The sequence below is a fragment of the Caloenas nicobarica genome, chromosome 2 (assembly GCF_036013445.1).
Source record: "Caloenas nicobarica isolate bCalNic1 chromosome 2, bCalNic1.hap1, whole genome shotgun sequence".
Classification (NCBI taxonomy): domain Eukaryota; kingdom Metazoa; phylum Chordata; class Aves; order Columbiformes; family Columbidae; genus Caloenas; species Caloenas nicobarica.
The window spans coordinates 53,212,856-53,226,852 of record NC_088246.1 but is presented as its reverse complement, the minus strand read 5'-3'; the positions used below and the strand labels follow the sequence as shown (position 1 = coordinate 53,226,852).

The window sequence follows — 13,997 nt, the reverse complement described above, 5'->3', positions numbered from 1 at the left end:
ATCTCTACTGCCTTCTAAATAAGGATTGCATCCAATTAAGTAAGAGCAGCATACAGAAAAAAAGCGAGCCAAAATTTCTGCTGAATAGGGTCCTTATATGAGATATGTCAAAACAGGTGATCAAACAATGATGTATACACAAATTCTGTAGACTCTTACCACCAATGGGGTTAGCAGACTGTGATCCTGAACAAGTGTAAAGGCAGGATTAGGGTAAGGGTTTATAATCCATGAAGAGGGAGGGAGCAGAGCAGATTAAAAAATGGATGGCAAATGGAAATAAGAAAGCTTTAGTCATTTCACACAGGAAAAAAAGCCACAAGGGGGTTATGCTAAAGCAGTGCTTTTAAGTAGCTTCCACAGTTGAAGAACTAAACTCGGATGCTATATACAAAGCAGATGAAGCAAAGCTGCACAGGCAAATAACAATTCTTCAGCTTTCAAAGCAACAACTGGATAATACTGAAGAATTACATTTCAATTAAACATGAAACGGTAGCCTTCAAGTCACTTTAAAAGAATACTACATTGCCAAAAAGGTTCAAGAAGTTCAACAGCTGAACAAAAATTACACACAAGGCCAAAACATTTTTTTTGAGACAGACAGTAAAGAAACTGAGCTGCAGGTGCGGTGGATGACAAAAAATAAAAAACCAAAAAACCTCACAATGGTACAACTGAAAAGACTTGCATAGAATTTCAGGTGTTCCTCTTTAAAATCAATCCGAAGTATAAAAGTAAGAATTTGTTTCCATTCAGAAATTTTATACTTTTTTCCTGAATGAAGACTGTAATGTAGTTTCAGCACACCTTGTTCAACTACCTGATGACCAAACAGGGAGAGGAAAAAAATGGAACAATTTTTTTCCATAGATAAGAATACAATAATGAGATATAGATTGTATATGCATTTTTAATGTTACAATTTAAAAAAAGAAGAGGAAGAGTAAAGGGCTTCTAAAACCCTAAAAACTTTTTTTTTTTTTTTGGAAAAGCATTCAAGTTTGCAAGTCTTTCATAAAATGATATTTGAACAGAAGTACTGAATAGCTGTAACCCTGAATTTACAAAAGCATCGGTGTTACAGTGGCTTTTAAAAAAATAAAAGCTTAAATCTAATACGAAGCTATTCTCCCACTATAAGCTGGGGAACTAAAACGATCCCCTGTACGGAAACATCAAGCATCTCGCTCTCCACAATGCTGTGAAAATTTTCAGTCCCATAGAGAAGCATCACCCAAACAGCCGACACACAGTGCCCAACAGTTCTCCTTTGCCTCTCCATTTGTATTTGCCCTGTTTATCTTCCTTAAAACATCTCAGAATTCTTGTTCTCCCCCACTGACAGGTTATAACGAGCTATCTGCAGCCATCAGTTCTGAACAGAAGTAGTAAAAAAAGGCTGGAAAGATGCATTCGTGCTTTTAGAGACAATATTGCATGTAGACAAATCCAGTTATTTCAATAACAATTCAACTTTTTCAATAACAATTCAACAATTCAACACCTCAACTTTCTAAGAAATTACCAAATCTATTTAAAGTATGAAAGTATTTTCAAAAAGCTTATTTCAGAACTTTCTTAATACTAATGTTACAGATACTGCTTACAGCTTTTCATGACAGCAAAAGGTGATTTGACAGGACTGTTAGCTCCTCTCTCCCTTAAATTATTAATTCAAATATTCTTTGCTTATGATATAGCATAGTCATCTTAACATTGGAAAAGTTTTTGCACAACCTTTGTCACAGCCAATAACTAGCCTTTATTTTCAAGCTCTCATTCCACATATGCTTGTGAGATTAGAGCACTGTCAAAGCAAAAAATTAACTTAAGGGAACTGTTATTGGATTTTATTATTTATTGGTTCAGATTTTTTTTAAGAGTTTTATTTCACAAAACCTGCAAGCATTGGATTAGGTTTGATCCAACAGTATTTGTTTGAAAATGACATAACGTAAAACTGAATGGGAAGTACTCTAACAAGAAAAACAAACCCCATGCTTTTTTAACCTCTAAAGTAATTCTATTTATGATAAAAGCAGTCATTGCTAGGAAGACAAATGTCTCTGCCATTAAACACAGAATTAGGGGTTTTAAGGGTTACTGATAGCAAAATAGGTATACTGGAAAATTCAAAACCTGTGTAATTTACTGGGTTTAAAACATTAGACCTGACAAACTACAGGATTGTTTAGTTTATTTTAATTTTAGTGTTGCCTTCCTTCCATTAATTTCATTGCATTTCACTTAATTAAACAAAGATAGGAACCTGAAAACACTACAGAGCTTGGTCAGATGATGTCTGTTGGAGGCATCAGCTATGTGAAAAAATTGCTGTAGGTCAGCCAGTGCCAAAGAATGTGAGGTGATCAGGCCTTCTTAATTAATGACAGTGCTCAGCTAGATCAGAAATTTTGCGTTTGTTTTGGTTTCTAAACGAACATAGCTAATTACTGTGGATTAGCTGATGTACAGTAAATTGATTGTTTTAAGCCTTTGGTTCAATGAAAGCTAAGTACCTGATTATAAAGTTAGGGTTTCGTATCTTTACTCCAAAGCAGATTTAAGTAAAGGTAACAGCTATAATACACAAAGAGGGGTATATATCCAAGAGCTAGAGTAGAACCTAGCTTAAAATGATAACAGGTATTTCTGGCTGAAAAATAAGACGTCTTGAAAAATGAAAAATTAGGTTTTGCAGGTAACACTGAGGACACCATTCAGCCTACCCATTCTTCTGTATTACTCGTCCATGTGTCACATGTAACAGATGCATGAGTTTACTGGTCTTTTATGTTGGAGAGGTCAGAAAGGGAGGAAAAGAATGTTGAGAAGTTATAACCGAAGACAGAATTTAAGGGTAGATTTCATTTCCTGCTGTTATCTAATCTAATTGGCAAACTAAGACCTAACCTAGAATTTTGTCCAGAAAAAAACAACATGAATTAGAAAAGCATGCAAATACCACTGATCCAAAACACTGAAAAAAATACCTTCATTTTTGTCTGGCGATGATGAACCTAAGGCACAGAACAACAACTCAGTATGTAGCTTGTTTTTAAAATTAACTTTGACTGTAGCCATTGGTCAATGAATATATGCTTAAACATTTGGCCTCTTTATCAGGTATAGCTGACAAACTGAAAATACATACGCTGAGACTGCGACACCACTTTGGTTCTACTCCGTCCTCTGGAATCTGTTTTAGAATTTCCAATACCAACAGAAGGCGTTGAAAACTTTGTTCGTACACGACCTATAAAAGAAAAATGGCATTAAATCAGTTTTTCACAGTAATGTAGAAAGCAAAGCATCAGTAGCATTTACTGATATTAAGTTTCTGTAGATAAAAAAGAAGCATAAGGTAACTCAACTGGTGAAAATTCGCTTGGGATAATTAGTAGAAATTTGAACACTTTGAAAGACTTAGTAATTGAGGAATCAAAATACTTCTCCTCTAATACTACATGTTTGAGTAAACAATTAACATCACTTAAACACCCTGAACTAGCTAGCTAGTTCTTGCTTCCTACATAAATAGGTTGACTGTATTAAAAAAGTGGAAGTTTATTAAATATATTAGGCAATGCATACACTAATGCTGCTGTATCCGGTACAGTCTTTTGATTATTACTTGTGGCCGTAGTTCCATTTTTGCTGTCATAAAACTATAAAAATTATGTTGACTAGTTTTTTAATAGAGTTCTGACGTTTCTTCCTAACTTCATTCCTCTTTTTAGAAATCTAAATACTAGCTTTCCTATTACTGAAGATTCTGCTGTTTTCCTGGCCACAGTCATATAGACTCGTGCAGGATTTCCCAAGCCTTTTGCAGAGACTAAATACACTTCAGTACTTCTCAGTGACAACATAATAAAATACTACTCTCCGCCACAGATAGAAGAACTGAGAAAGAGATTAAAGTGAGTATCTACAACTAAAACGATAGATTCACTTTTTTCTAGAATGCCAAACCATCTTGGTTTTGGGTTAAACTTCTCTGCATTATGAGCCACATTCCTCATAACATTCAGAGTATAAAATGAAGTTACAAAAGAAAAGAAGATCCCAGTTGGATGAATTATAGATAACTGAAAGATTTTTCTTAAAAGAAAATAGTAGAGTCGTGTGCTACATTTCCTAAGCCAACCTCTCAAACAATAGAAAAAATGGAACAAAAGCAAAACCCATGCTAGATGTAATTCTTAAACATCGCAAGAATTAAACCCAAAACACTTGTACAGGGTGGATCTAGCTCAACAAGTAACCCACTTTTAAAACCGGCATAATTGAAATATTTTCTAGACATGTAGAGTCAAAATTTGACCCAGAAGAATAACAGACTGTTATTTAGTTCTAGCCTCTTTAGGCATTCCACAGCAGAATTTGGAGACCAACCAAGTTAACATTATTCATCCAAGTAGAGGGAATAGCCATAGATGAGAGTCTATAAGAAGAGAATTAGGATAAAGGAGGTTATTCACTAAACTATTAGAAAACAATAGGTTAGCAAGAACGGTTAGATTAACTAGTCCAAGCTCTACTAGTTATCCCCGTGCAATGGCAGTGCTTTCCCACTGAGTGCTGTGAGACTGCAAGGCATGTAACTGCATTCGGAATTTGGCCCAAAATTCTAGGAATACAGAGTGCCACTATTTTGATACTGGGTTAAATTATCGCTTGGAATCTGGCTCAATTTTATCTAAATAATAATAAAGCAGTTTGTATTTAGGCAAATGAACTTGGAGTCTCAACATCCATTCACTAATGACAGGTTTAAATGTTAATAGCGTAGTGAAAATGAATTCCCAAGTCTCAGAGAGATAAGTAATAGCAGCACCTGCTTCCCAGAGCATGAACACATTTGATGAAATATTCTGTGACAAGATTTGCTTTAAAAAACAAATGCAAAATTATAAAGCTCCTGTGTTTTCAGACTAAAATGTTAAGCGACGACACTTCTACTGCAGATGAATACTTGAGAATTAAAATAAAAGCAAAAGAATTTAAAAAACACTACATGACAACCAAGTATTAGATGCATAAGCTATCTGGAGTTATGAACCTCCACAAAGCCCCAGAAAGACCATATTCTATTTCTAAAGCTTGAATTGTATCAATGAAAATATGAAGCTGAAAATATTAGCTAGTCTAACAAAATATTTTCTTACCATCTTCAGAAGCTGTTCCTAAACAGAAAAAATAACAAAACACATGATATTCCAAACAATACTGTGTCTCTCCAATTCCTTTGAGATTAATCTTACGAACCTTGACAAATTTTATTAAGTCAAAGGGGCTAAAGCTTTTGTGTTGCAATTCCATTATAGAACCCAAGCAAAATTATCAAGAAACATCCATACCATATCGTTAGTGATTTACAAGAACACAATATATAGCACTGCCATCCAAACTTGTTACAAAACCACCACCAAAAAATATTTAAATAAGTCAACAAAATTACATGTGCAGCTCGAAACAAACATTAAAATACATTAATGCAAGCTCTTCTGAAAATACAAAACATACTATTATAAATTACCTCAGAGGAAAACACAAGGACAGCATTTCCCACACTGGACAGTGATAATTTGATAAGCACTGCCAGCAAGGAGGATTTCTCTGAATTAAGTCCATTAATTAGTCTGCAGATCTACATGCACAAGATCAAGTTTTGCTCAGAGAAGTTTAAGTAAAATGAGCTTGCTGAAACCAGATCACGCTTGAACAGGTATGCCAAGCTTAACAAGGCTTGATTAGGATAAAATGAGTCAGACAAATCTTTTTACTGACATCAGTACCTCGGATTTGATGGGAAGCTATCTAAAGAGCACACCTTCCTCTCTCTAAGCTCCTTTGAAACAAATCATTATGGAATAAAATGTTATGTTAGTAGTAATAAAAATGTTAAATGCCTCAAAAAAAATCAAAGTCTACTTCCATTTTTGTTTTCACTCTTTGACATTTCTGCCTTGTAAGAGAACTACAATGATTAAAATGTCTGCCTGAACTTGGCTTTCTCAGCACATCTGGCTATGGCTTTCTCATATTCTACTATCTTCAAGGCACTATTTTTAAAACTCCCTCTAAAAAATAATTCAGTGTAAATTTCAATGCTTCTTCACAAAAATGAGTTACACTAATATGTATGTAGGAGTGTCTCAAAGTTTTCCAGTCTGTATGAAAAGAAAACAAACTCTAAACTTACCCCCCCTCCCCCCATATCCAACATTCTTCCCAAGCTGGACCTTGGAAAGCAGGTTCTATGCAACACCCAAGCCAGGCTCACAGTGACCTGCTCCTAAAAGGGCTGGTTCTCCTTCTCCTGCCTCTCTACCCTTGTGCTACCACCAGGTTTGGGTAGCTAAAGACTCACTGTCAGCTCCAAAAGCTAAATAACAAAATACTATTCACTTTTGGTTTGTTAAATCAGCTTTCTAGAGTTTGTTCATCTACAGTGATTGATAACAGACCATTACAAGGCACTACTAAAACAAGTGGTAGAAACATGTGGCCAAGATTAGTGGGAAACAGAAAAACTATTAGTTCCTCCTAGTGGTGGTTAGATCCGGGTAGCTCTATCCTATAACTACAGCTGGAGAGATGAGCTGTGCTTATTCTGTCTCACACATCATCTCTATAGATATCCTCTAGGAAAAAACCAAAACCAAACAACCCTGTTATTCTGATCAGTTTTGTAGCACTTCCCTACTATTTTTAAAAAAGTGTGAGACACCATTAGTTGTGACTACCAGTGTGAACAAAAGAAAAAGCCTGTACACATACACATGGCTCTAAGAACCTTGATTGCTGGTGACAATGCATATAACCTCAAGATTAAGTGTTTAGCACAGATATGAATAAATCATATTATATGCTACATAAAGAAATCTGATACGAAAACAAGCAAGACAGACACTACTATCCTGTACAAACTCCCCTCCTTTCTGCTAAGTAGGCTTGCCATCTGCAATACTCAAAAATGGCTCAAATTCTTCCAAAAAGTATCTCTCATGAAACTGATTATCTGAGCTTTAAAATTATTCAGGATTCTGAGTTTTAGTGATCTACCTTCTTGCTGTTTTCATTTCTATGAAAAATACCACCTGCTTTGCTTCTAGTAAACTACTCGTTCTTTGAAATACGTACTGTTAATAAACAAGTGGCAATTATTTAGTAGCAAACATAACTGACTCGTTAATTGTTCCCAGGCAATAAATTAGAACCAGAATTATCAGGCATCAAGCTGGGACTCGGTCACTTTATTATATGGGAAGCAGTACTTACACACCTGAAACAGACAACTGCTATGAGAAGCCTGATGCTCAATTGTTTTGCCATTAGGATAAAAATATACGACAACTTCCTCCATGTGCTTACTACAGTGAATTATGAAAAAAGAAATGCTATAAAACTTAGGTGCAATATTTGGTAAGCTATTTTAACAGGTCTTTTTAAGAAACTATTCTTCAACAGAATTATATTGTATTATGTGATTTACGGGCACTTAAAAATACGTAGCTAGACTAGATTTTGAATAAGACTACTTTTGAAAGAGAAGATTTTAGTTTTATGTTTTAAAAAACCTTAAGTTACGTGGTCAAGCATCTTTTGCTCTCCCACTGCTGTTCTGCCAAGAAGTCAAAAAAATTTGACTTTAGAGGTAAAACTATGAAATATGATGGAACTAGAGCCAATTAAAAAAAATAGTAAGCATTGATTGCAGAATTGCTCTCTAATTAATAGAGCCTTAAACAAAAATAGGAGTAACATCCAATTTCTGATAACATTTATGTTGCTGATAAACTCCAATCAAAAATATTGACAAATACAGCAATAACCCAACGCATATTAAAACATCAAGATTACATACAGGTTAATGAAAACAGCATAGTGTTTTGTTAATGAACAGACAAATATATTAAACATGAATAATTTAACATAGAAGACACTTTATTAAATATTTAATAGAATTAGAGGACAGACTAAACAATTTCTTACCATCCATCTTGTCAGAAGTATCCTCTTTGTTGAAAAAGCAGGCAAATAAACATGGAAAACTTAGTGTGTTAGAATAAGGATGTTCACAGCAGAGTCATAAAACATTAATTAAGGAAAATACATTAATATTAAATACAGCAGACACGTTTATCTAATTCATGCATGTATAAGCTACCTTAAGTAAAGTTTGTTTCTCTCAGTTCAAGGTACAAAATTACAGAATGGGGTACAGGTACCCAGGCATGAACCTTGATTCTGTCCCTACTACCCAGATTTGGGCAAATCCTTACTAGTAAAATATTTATGAACTGTTTCATGCTTGATGTTCAACAGTTACTGAAGCATCAGTACATATTTATATCATTACTGAGCCACAATATTCATATTTCTTCTGAAATTTGCTACAGAGCAGGAAGCCCCACTGGGGTAAGGCACAGGAGGGAAAAAGACATCACAATAAAGACAGAGGACAAATACGAGAAAGTTCCACTCTTGGTTTGAAAGCATTAAAGATTTATCAGTTCAGCTGGAAGGTAGTGCATACATATTCTGACAGTAAAAATCAAAATTAAAATATTTAGTGAGAGACATATAATTACTGCTCAAGTCTCCTCAAAAAGGACAGTAGTACTATAAGGATGTCAAAGACAGTCAACATCTAGAATAACTAAAGTAAAGTATGTCCTCCTGCTTCTTAAACAGTCTTAAAAAATCATAAATAAGCAAGCAAGAGTTCTATTAATAATAAAAAGGGAAAAGATGGGTAGAGACAACTAAAGATTACTATGTTCATGAACTTGTGGTCCTCTGAGGCTCTAAATTTGGCAGTTAAGTAAAAAGGTAGATGTTTCTCTGTACATAAGGCTGAAAACAAACTCAAGCTCCAGCAGACAATGTTCTTTATTTTGGTATTGACTACAACACCTGAGAAGATGTGGAAAGCATTAAGGAAATACAGTAACACTGTCTAAATATTTTAGTACTATGGTCAGCATTAACTTGACAATTCCATCATTTAAGTTTACAAATTTGGACTAGTATAAACAATCCCCTTAATATGAACAGAGGGGAGAACATTATGACGTTGTCTATTTTCTGAAACATGGCACTTGCTTGGATTCACACACCATTCATTTTAAGGTTACATTTAAAACTAAGAGCAAACAATATTTTGAGGTTAATGCATAGTCAAACACAGTCACGATCTCTACACAGGTGAGAGAGGACAGCTACATGTCATTTAAATTACCTTACTGCTATTAAAAAACTGTTAGGAGAATAAGCCAAGGTCAATGCAGCAGTACTGCTTTCATGTGACCATAAACAAATCTTGGTCTTCTTGACTATCACTGCCCTTATACCATCTGTAATAGGATTTGACTTTACTATACACTGCTAGCGTCACATTTTGCCATTTCAAACAACCGTTGTATTATTTTCCAACAAGTGATTGCATCTGCTAGTGTGGCAAAGCTTTCCAGCTACTCAAATTCTTCAAAAGAACACAACCTGGACTTATTGGCTATTTGTTCCTCTCTGGCACCTCTCCTTACCAAATCTATAAACTACAAAGAGAACAAGCTATTTCTTTACTTCTGCTATTTCTCTGCACTAAACCATCACTATCTACTACCCTGAAAACCTCTGTGTCCTTCTCAACCACTGCTAACAAAATCCTGGGCATGAATCCCATATTGCTTAAAATGTTCTGAAAGAAACCAATACTCCAATCAAGAGCTCATTTGTTGCAAAACTCTTAAGACCGAAGCAGCCCATTTCAGCACCATGAAGATACATTAACAGAGAGAGATTTCTCTTTCTCCATTTGACCTTTTTTCCTTCTAGCACCATGCTCTATCACTTTCACTTCTCACAACAGCTGAACTCCAGCTTTGTCTGAGCTTCACAATATGTCCTGTTGCACAACAAAATAGACCAAGCAATACTCTGATCTTTGAGAATAATCATCCCACCTATTTCAGGCTTTTATGTGCTAAGATAGGAGGAACTGAGAATTCTTCAAGTGATAACCACAATCATATCTCCTCCACCAAGCAAACTGAGCAGCGAAACTTTGGTGTCCACCTGCTACCCAGCAGGTTCTCCGATTCCTCCCCGCGGGCACTAGAGGGAGCCCACATCTGAAATTGCTATTACAAGTAGCAAGTCATCATCACTCACGCTCAAACTTAATCCAAAAATCAATGGTATAGTCAAACCATTTCAAATAGGTCCCGATCACAAAAGAATCAACTAATTTAAAATAGTTTTAAACTTAAATTTTAATTTTAAACAAAGCATAATCAAAACCTTTGAAAACCATAGTCTATGTGTATCTTAACATCTCCCCAAACACAAGGTAAATCAGAAAAACTACTTAAGTTTCTCTGCCTCTCTTGTGATCATCTTCAGCAACACTGACAGAAGGACAGGCCTCCTCGGTGACCCAGCTGGCACATAAGCTGAGAAGAAAACACTAACACTTTTGTGAACACTGAACCTCATCTCCCCCTTTGCTATCCCTCCCTATAGTATGGATAACCTTTAAAAAGAACAAGAACACAACCATATTCCTTTAACCTCCCTGCCTACTGGTTTAATTTAGACGTAGTGGAGGTTCCAGCATCTACCACAACTATCAAATACTTTTCTGCACTCTTACAATTTGTAGCACCTTCTATGTCTAACAGCAAATATGCCTGTTAATGAAGACTGTCACCTAGATAAAAACTTACACACAGTTCCATCAGCACGCTTAGGAAGAAATCTACTAAATCCATGTTGTATATTATTGCGTAAAACACTTCTGTATTACATGAAGAAGCCACCACTTATTGCCAAGATGTCTCTTTAGCCTTGTTGTAAAATAGTCAGCTGAAGAGCTGAGAAAAATGGAAAATCAAGAGTCCTAACGCTCATTTCCCTGTTACTTTTAGAAACCAAAGCCATGATCACCATTTGCTGTTAAGTGAAGGTACTGTTCCTTTCAATAGTTAATATTAACTCCAGATTAACACATTTAAAGAGCACAGTATGGACGCATTCTTTGTGCTTCCATTCTTTCAGCACAATAAAGCACCTAGTGATTGGATAACTTAAATGAGAACACCTGCCTCTTTTGCAGTACTCCAATACTACTAAAAATAACATCAATTTTTCAAATGTAGAAGTATTTTCCTGTCACTTTTTGACCAATAACCTCAAAAAACATTTTGCAGTGTTGCAAAGATGTTCCCCTACCTAGTGATGCGTACGATCCTGGAGGTAGACCAGCTGCTGACAAGCGCCCAGCTCCAGCTGTCTGCCCGGCAGCGTGGCGCGCCTTCGCACCGGCGGCAGCATTGACATCAATGTCGCTGCGAGACCTTTGCAGAGTTCCCGGGCTCTGAACACTCTTGCTGCTGCCTGAAACTAGCAAAAAAAAAAAAAAAAAAGAGAAGAAAAATATTAATAAAATTAGGAAATTAGTTGGTAATGAATAAAATTACTGTAAAAACTCGGTGTTTTCTGCTTCTGCAGCATACCTGCAAGAAGTACAAGAAAACAATATAAAATAGTGTAAGTCAAGTTAATATTAAACAAAGTATTTTTCAGGTTAAGAAGCAAACTAGACCTGGTATTGCCATGAAATCCAGATAAAGAACAGTTTATTTTAGAGTAGTATTAATCTTCATTCAGCATTAAGTTTTACCATTACTCAATATAAACTGTGTGCTCCCACTCTAGTTCAAATTACATGATTCTGAACATTTACGTGACTTATTACATTATTGAATGCTTCACAAACATAAGGAAATTCACAGCATTCCTTGTGATACTGGGGGAAGATAATATTCTCACACTTCAGCGAGGATAAAGCCACAGGCAAGCTGAGTGCACACCTTGCATTGCTTTAGGGTCTAATCTTCTGTAAAGTATTTTTATATCCACCTCCTATTATTTACTGATTATTACCTATTTGCTTCAGTTAATTTTAACCATTGGTTTATGTCCTCAAAACTTGACTCTCCCTTAATAGTTTCAGTATCAAGAACTCTCAATTACTGGCCATTAGTAAAAACGGAGTTCGATGATTTACTCTGCAGGAGTTACAAACACATCATGTGAAACGAGGACGAAGACACTAAATTCTGAAAACTTGAGACAAAATTAAACTCTTTGTATTACAAACCTGGTGTGTGTGTGTTTATTTTTTTTTCAGAGCAGCAGTTACACGTAAATAGATAAAAGGTACAAGTCCTTAAAAGTCCTTAATTTCCAATTGCCTTAATCCTACTAATAATGAGTAGACCATAGAATAATGTTTTGCTTCTTTGAGAGTGACTGTTCCATGACAAAACTCCAAGACAGATGATCAATTAATAGTACCACTACAAAGAAAATTAAGTCTTACACTTGCAACAACTGAAAATATATAAAATGTGAAGCAAGTATTCGGCAATCGTAGCTCCAGGTGCAGTCTGTAGTGACACGTATCATTATTCAAGTTGGAAACAGGGTAAATGCTTAAGACTCTAAGATTTTAAGCTGCATTTAGAATTTTTAATTCAAAGAACATAAAGCACAATAATTGTGCACCGCACTGTACAGCAACCACCTTACCTCTGCCTGCAAAGTTTGCTGGGCTGGCTGCAGACCATTTAGAAGACAGAGGACGACTGAAAAAAAAAAAAAAAGTCAAACCCAGTAAGTCTCATTTATCAGATCCAAACGGCAACAATAGAAGGCTTCTGTTCTTTTCTCCCCTTCAACTTTCTCAGTATATTTTAAACACACACATTAAACACAGAACGATAAAGAAAGCACAATCATCTTATCTTTTGTATTTTATAAAATTATGTCTTCATCACAAAGCATTAATCCTTTGGTTACCAACAGGCACACTTAGCTAACAAAGTTCAAGCACTTCAGACTTGGTCATAGAAACATTTAAGGTTGTCAGCACAAGGTTTTAGCCACAGAGCTGATCTTCGAAATCAGTTATCAAACAAAAATAGCGGGAGCTACACAAAAAACCCTTGATTTATGATAAAATTATGTGAAGTGGTGTCTGCAGTAACAAGGAAAACAGATGTACAATTCATAAGCCTCCTCCAGTTCTAGATCTCCTAAGAATCAAGTTACAAATTAAAAAGGAAAATGCAGGAACTCCCAAGCAGCTAAACTGAATTTCCCCTGTTTCAATGTTGAGTGCCCCCACAATTTATAAAATGAGAAAAATCCCATAGTTTTTTTCTCTGTGTTTTCTCTCCATTCCCCTTTACTCTTACTGTAAGTATGAGTAGTTGCTGAAGAAATATCTTTCTGTCTACCCAAGTTCAGCTGTGAGCCCTTCCTTCTGACTGGTTCAGTGGGTAAAATGCAGGCAGAGGAACCACAGAAAAGCAAAAGACTAGGAGAAGAAAGCATGATACTTTATTCATGGATTCATATCTAGCCATCTAAATATTTAACTGATTGGGAAGGGTTCTATTTGCTGAAATAGTTGACTATTTCATCAATAGTCATATTACGGCCTCAGTCTAGAGTCTTAGCTTTCGTAAAAATAATCCCTCTCTAATTTTAAACTGAGAGGCAGAGAGAAAAAAATATGCATAATGTGTATTTATCCAAATTATAAGCTCAGGTGCTTAATGATAACATAAGTGTCAGCACTGTTATCCAGCTCCTCACAGAAGATCATGTATTTGCAGCTTATCATGTATAAAACCTGCTTTTCTGACATTATTAACTAGTGTTTTGGATGTATTTTGCTGCAAGTAAGTAGAGGAGGCCCAGGCAAAGCTCCTGGGTGCACCCTGACCTCACAAGTTGCTCCAAGCAGAAGGCCCAGACAACTGTTACAATTTCAGCACTTGAACAATGTATTGAGATTGACATTTCATTTCAAGAGTTTCATATATAACAGGTAGGCAAATGTCACCACATTTCTCTCATTCCGCCATCCTCTTTAAAACTGTTTTTGGCCAATGATCTGCAAGACCTATTAAGTT

The 13,997-nt window shown here is 35.6% G+C and overlaps 1 protein-coding gene across 6 annotated transcripts in view; it reads right to left on the bottom strand.

Moving 5' to 3' along the window:
• The window catches only part of CLASP2 (cytoplasmic linker associated protein 2), a 151,714-nt gene that overhangs the window by 42,028 nt on the left and 95,689 nt on the right, over positions 1–13,997 (bottom strand). For 3 of the 6 annotated variants that reach the window (XM_065627458.1, XM_065627457.1, XM_065627462.1), the window contains exons 17-21: positions 12,607–12,662; positions 11,245–11,415; positions 8,005–8,028; positions 5,175–5,192; positions 3,158–3,259 (exon numbers count right to left, since the gene is read on the bottom strand). In XM_065627458.1, the coding sequence (XP_065483530.1) occupies positions 3,158–3,259; positions 5,175–5,192; positions 8,005–8,028; positions 11,245–11,415; positions 12,607–12,662 (371 nt within the window). The remainder of the gene's footprint in view (positions 1–3,157; positions 3,260–5,174; positions 5,193–8,004; positions 8,029–11,244; positions 11,416–12,606; positions 12,663–13,997) is intronic. The other 3 variants (XM_065627460.1, XM_065627463.1, XM_065627459.1) reach the window with 2 other exon arrangements.